This window comes from Triticum aestivum, chromosome 1A (genome assembly GCF_018294505.1).
Source record: "Triticum aestivum cultivar Chinese Spring chromosome 1A, IWGSC CS RefSeq v2.1, whole genome shotgun sequence".
NCBI lineage: Eukaryota > Viridiplantae > Streptophyta > Magnoliopsida > Poales > Poaceae > Triticum > Triticum aestivum.
In genome coordinates, this window is record NC_057794.1 from 541,453,599 (window position 1) to 541,460,061 (window position 6,463).

The 6,463-nt window shown below is 43.7% G+C and overlaps 1 protein-coding gene across 1 annotated transcript; it reads right to left on the minus strand.

Moving 5' to 3' along the window:
* Nucleotides 1-4,669: 4,669 nt before the first annotated feature.
* On the minus strand, nucleotides 4,670-6,024 carry LOC123064755 (DNA damage-repair/toleration protein DRT102). The gene has a single exon (XM_044488161.1). The coding sequence runs from the start codon at nucleotides 5,878-5,880 to the stop codon at nucleotides 4,930-4,932; it is 951 nt and encodes a 316-aa protein (XP_044344096.1). The 5' UTR covers nucleotides 5,881-6,024; the 3' UTR covers nucleotides 4,670-4,929.
* Nucleotides 6,025-6,463: the final 439 nt, after the last annotated feature.

Below are 6,463 nucleotides of genomic sequence, written 5' to 3' on the forward strand. Positions count from 1 at the left end.
CCCCTCTCCCGGTGCCTCCTCCGACAAAACAAAAGTAGAGTTACAACCATGTTGGCGGACATGCAATTCCGGTCGGGTGCGGCACTTGCAGTTGCGGGGTTGTTGTTGGGCTTGCAACTGGCTCGCCCCCTCTCCCAGCGCCCCATCCGACAAAACAAAAGTCGAGTTGCAACCATATTGGGGGACATGCAGTTGTGGGGCTGTTGTCAGGCGTGCAACTGGCCTGCCCCCTCTGACAAAACAAAAGTCGAGTTGCAACCATGTTGGGGGACATGCAGTTGCGGGGTTGTTGTTGGGCTTGCAACTGGCCCACCCCCTCTTCCGGCTCCCCCTTCGACAGAACAAAAAAGTCCAGTTGCGGTTGGGTCAGAAGACATTCACTTGCAGCCGGGTGCAAGAAAAAAATATGCTAATATTCTTTTACGCATAAACAAGAAAAATATATATGAAAATGTCGGTCCTATAAAAACAAAAGTCATGGTTTAAAAACCCGCTAACAACCAACATACCCACTAACATTTATGTCTACATGGTTCAAAAATCCCCACTCATCGAAGAAAAAGCATTTCCTACATTATACAAGCATAAAAAATAAAATGCATACATAAATAAATCCACAAATAGAGATCTGTCATAAAAGAGGGGGAAATAGATGAAAAAATGCAACTGAAGAACCCCGAGGTACGAAAATCCCTCCCCTGAGATGAGTACTCCGTGGTAGATATGGTGTGTACATGGCAATTGAAATGTCCAACAAAAAAATGAAAAACACCTCTCACAACCAGCACACCGAACACGAGAAAAGTAAAAAAAGAAGAAGCGAGCGCTAAACAGGTCGGGGTAACACTAGACAAGTAGTGTTGTGTGAATCTTACAGAAACAGTGATAACGACTATATATGTGTATCGGGACTTCGGTTAAACTCAATCGTCTGAATTTTAGCAATCCCACTAATAAAATTTCAACTATTACAGCCAACATTTAGTTACAAAAGTATCTAATGGATGTGCAACTGAAAATGATTAACAAAAAAATTGGTACTCCATCCTTCCATCTATATAGGGCCTAATGTGCTTTTCAATACCGCCTTTGACTATTGACAAGATTAGTAGTACATGAGATATATAATGTGAGAATTATATCATTGGAAGCTCCTTTCACATACGAATTTGACCGTATGATTTGTGTAAGTTACATGTCATATATTGTTGCTCTAACATTTGGTCAAAGTTAGCCTCGAAAAACGCAAAAGCCCTATATAGATGGAAGGAGGGAGTAGGCAATTTCGTTGCTAAAATAGGGCTGCTAGAAAGTTGGAAAATATGCTAAAATAAAATAGAATAAAACACACCATTATTAAGCAAAGACAAAATGAAAAATGAAAAATTAAATTAAATAAACAAGAGAAAAAACAAAACGAAAAATATGAAACGGGACAAGCAAATAATAAATATAAATAAATACAAGAAAAGTTAAAGACTTATAAAAAGTAATGAAAAGTAAAACAATAAAAAGGAAAAATGAAAATGAAAATTTCTTTTGGGAAAAAGAGAAGCCACTGAGACTTCCTCTCCTACCGGCAAAACTCACTTGTGTAGGGCGAGAAAAAGAAACAAAACAAAGTACTTTTTTTTAGGCTGACTAAAATAACTAAAAAAAACACTCTCGGGAAACTTGTGCTGCACAACAAAGGGAACAAGGCCAAGAAGAAAAATAAAAGAAAGGCTCTCTCATCTCCACCGGCCCGTGCAGCGACAAAGAAAAGAGCTCGTTCGAGCCAACGTACACGTACACACGAATCTTAGTGCCATTGATTGAGAGTTCGCTAAATCTCAGTCGACTGAGATTTAGTAAAGCCGTAACAACAACGGAAAAACCCAATACAGCAAAAAGATAGAAACTAGAAATATAAATAAAGTAGAACCTAAAAATATAAACAATTATTGATAAAGTAATTATATTGAATAAATTTTTAAGGATTTTCACGTGGGCGATGAACATCCAGCTACACGTAGCAAACGAGTGTGCAACAATTGTTACGCAAGCGAAATTACATAAATATACATGTAATATCAAAGTTTTATATTCTTTATAAAACATGTAATTTTACAAGAAGAAAAAAAATTATACAAAAAAATATATAATTCTACAATTATTCATGTATTTACAAAAAATATTTAGAAAAGAAGAAATGGAAAAACAAAAAAGACAAACATAAGAGCACATGAAAAGAATTTTCTTTTTCTTTTTTTGAGGATCACACAGGAAAAGAAATGGGCGAATATTTTTTTCACCCTCAAACATAACAACGCAGGCACAGAAAAAAAAGGCCAAGCTCACAACCGGCGTACCACAAAAAAGCAAAATTAAAATGAAGAAAAAGAACAAATCACAGGAAAGATACTGAAAAGGCCCTCCACACCTCCTCAACCCACCACGCAAACCCTCTGGCCCGCGACAAAAAGAGCTCAGACAACCAGAAGACATGAAGAAAAAGAACCGGCTGCATTAACAGGCCAGAACGAGACAAACCCACTTACAGCACGAATCTTAAAGCAAATACCAATCAAATGGTGGACGCGTCGACTGAGACTTCGCGACTGAGATTTAGTAGCACCGTATAGAAATAGAGAAACATTATGGAAGCATGTTTACTGAAGACTTACTTTTGAAATCAGAGTAGCTATTCTTTAACAGCCCAGTATATTAGAGAGAGAATTGTGAATTTGTGATGGCCTATACGTGGTTTTCGAATCTATAAAAGTAAGGAGAAAAAACAGCAAATCACTTGGTTGTAGTAGTATTATTCTTGAACTTAAATCACTGCACTTTTCTAAACATAACTTCCTGTCGATGAGCCCCACAGCACTCCATCTTCCTCTCGTTGAGAGGACCAAAGAGCCCTGGCCTATGCATGGAAAATTCATCCAATGCAAGAGTGTACTTCAGCCGAGAAGACTGCCAAAGTCATGAGACTTCTGAATAGCCCCCCATCACCTCAATATGAACAATGTTTATCTATTTACCAAAAAAAAACATGTTCCAAGCCCTGGGTGAGGAAATAAAACCTCGTGGATGTTGTAGCTTAAGAAAACAGCAGTGCACTGTACAAGTTATGAAAAAAAGCCCAGCCATTGTAGAGAACCTGCCAAATAAGCATGCTCTTGTTCAACCTTCAGAAGCTGCAGGATACATCTGCATTGAGTTACAGAGAACCATCTTCGTGCACAGCAGCCCTCGCCTGCTTCAAATCTGACAGTGTTTTTGAGTTCGATGACAACGACTAGCATAGCATACAACCTGCTATCCACGACAAGTCACCTAGAAATCTTCTATGCTAGAACTACTGCAAGCATGGGAGTCCAAGCAAATATGCAATTCCATAAAGTTATAAGTACCCTTGATGGAGTTTATCTTTGAAGCCCACTACTCGATGAGATGGATGGTCAGATTGGAGCCTGAAGGCCGGATTTGCAGCTTCATCTACATCACGAGGGTTCAAAGCTCCAGTTTCACAAACTCTTATTCCAGGTTCTTAAATATCAGTTCTGGAATGGCATTTTGGAACTACCAAGGGTTGTTTTCAAGTTCTTTAACACCAATACGGGGTTTTCAAGCAACATTCATTCTTAGGTCACTAGAAAAATTCTAAAGTCCATGTTCTTGATTGTTCACTTTACTCTATTCGGCTGTCAAATGCAAAATGTTATAGTTCTATACAAGGAAGGATATCAAAGATTTATGGTACCTCCTAGGAAAAAAAAATTACCCTAAGGTCCGTCTTCAATTAAAACAATTTGATATACTTCAACCATGGAAAATAGAAATAAGGTCATCAATTTTTGAAGATAATGCCTCTCTTTTTTACTGAATTGCTAGTAGTGATACAGTTAGAGATCTAAAACATTCAAGTTTATAATTTCATATACTGAAAAATGGTTTAGGCATTTGGCAGCAAATTGGCCAGTTTAGCCAACATCAATAAAACTGTACCAACCAATCCAGTAATTTACTCATGACGCCTCTGTGCAGGCGTACAAACACAGGTATGTGATTTTAGAGCTTTAGAACCTATATTAGCATCTCATGTAATATACTACTTTGATTCATGGCATAGTATCAATCATGTATTCAACGCAAATACATGAAAACCAGCTGAGGGATATACATGGATAATAACTAATACTCCCTCTGTCCCATAACAAATACATGAAAACCAGCTGAGTAATATGTTTAGAAAACTGCAACCATCAAAAACAGAAACAAGGAACAAGCAAGTGGCAACCGCTGACAAAAAACAAATACCAGGATAATAAGCTACAAAAATGGGGACAATTCTAATGAAGACAGAAAATAAATAGTGCTCTGGGCCAAAAAGTATTGCAAACACTGTGGTCGGATAAACATTTTCTGTTTGTTCAATAGGCAAATATCCAAAGCAAGTCATAGTTTCTACAGTACTATTGGAGGTTGCTTTCCACCCAAAAAAGTTCGAGCTTTTAAATGCAGACCAGATGCATCCATTTGTCCATGGATGTCGAGTCACAAAACAAACCAAGCCAAGCATGTTTGCCGATAGCCTAAAACATCTTGTGTGTCACTTAACATTGACACAGAATATAATTGTTAACTTGTTATATTTGTTGAGATCATTAAACTTGAGTCTGAATAAAACATAGCAATCCTTGCATCTGCATATTATTCAGCAAACACAGATTGTAATTGTATAAACATATCAAGGTAGCATTACAACCAGTATCACCATTTTATTCGACAAAGCATGGCACAGCATCCAGCAAACATACATATTTGAAAAGATGTCACCGGAACCAGTACAGGCACAGCACCAGCAACAAACATTGTACACTGAACTCTGCATCGATGGAGAAAAAAAGGTGGAACCACAAGATAGAACCTTCACAAACCTCCTCACTTCTCACTGTCAACCACACCGAGCTCTGCATCGATGGCATTGTGTGCGGTCTCGAGGTCTTCATCAAGGAAAATGTCCCAGTGCCCATCCCAGCGGATGAAGAACTCTGTGTCCTCCAAGTACTTGACACGGTGCACGTCCCCAGCAGGCGTGAACAGGAAGTCCCCATCGACCAGGCCATAGCTCTCCTTCTTGGTCAAGTTCCACACCTTCTTCTTGCCCTTGATCACCACCAGGTCGTGGCCGAAGGTGTGGTGGTGGGCCGGCTCCACGCTTCCAGCTTTGAACCGCACGTAGGCCGAAGTCGGGCTCTCGCGCACAATCCGCATCTCGCCGCCGGGCATGATGTCCACCGGCTCGAACTCCATCCCCTTCCTCAGGTAGCAGATGGCGCAGGCGGAGTCCGGCGCAGGAGGGGCTGCCGGTCCCTCGGGGATGGAGGCCATCTCACCGGGGGCAGCATCGAAGAACTTCTGAATGTCCTCCGGCCAAGGGGCGTCGCCGGACGCGGGGCAGGGGGCGCGGAAGGGGGTGGCGAGCCAGGCGTCGGCGATGGCGGCGGCGGCCTCGGGCGGGGTGGCCATGCCGGAGAGGGCGAGGACGTTGCAGGCGTTGATGGAGCGGGTGTTGACGGCGTCGGCGGCGGAGCCGCAGTGCGTGGCGTACACGCCGGGGTACTTGTTGGCGAAGATGGCGACACCGGCGCCGGTGCCGCAGACGACGACGCCGCGGGCCTCGAGCGCTGGGTCAGGGGCCGAGGAGGAGACGCCGCGAGCGACGGCCGCGGCGGCGGAGTAGTACTTGTCGACGCCGAGGTCGACGACGTCGGCGACGGAGGAGTGGGCGCGGAGGTGCGCGACGACGGCGTCCTTGAGCGGCTCGCCGAAGCCGTCGGCGGCCGCGAAGATCTTGAAGCGGCGGCTGCCGGCGGAGGCGGAGGCGGCCATCGGCGATAGCGGTGTTCGATCTGAGATTTGGATGCGGAGCAGAAGACTACAGTGGCGAGCGGCGACAGCGAGCAAAGGCAGCCGGGCCGAACTAAGCAAGACGACGACCGCAAGTGGACTTTTTCTTTCTTGATGATGATAACTCGATCGGCCCATCAGTCTGTGTGTATCACACTGTTTGGTAGAGATAAGAACATTTTTTTCCTTATAAAGTTTTTTTAAGACAATTTTGCTCATGAAGGTAGGGATGCAAATAAGGAAGGCCAGTACTGGCCCCGGCGCGCCGGTCGAAAGTTTTGGCTGGTCAAGCCCTAGTCGTTCGATTTACTCAATAATAACCGTCCAGATTGCATCTTCTCCCTTGCATGCGGGTCAAAGCCTCCTCCTTCCTCACGTACGGGTTGCGCTTGACACAAACACATCCTCCACCATGGCGCCTCCTTCTCTTCCCTGGCCTTCGCGAAAAAAAACTCCCGCCTCCCATCGTTGCTTGGCTCAGCCACGCCATGTGTGGCTCTGGCGAGCAGCAGGGCCGGCCGCTCGGAGTGCAGCGCCATGCCGGACCCCAAGGTCGCCGCTCACC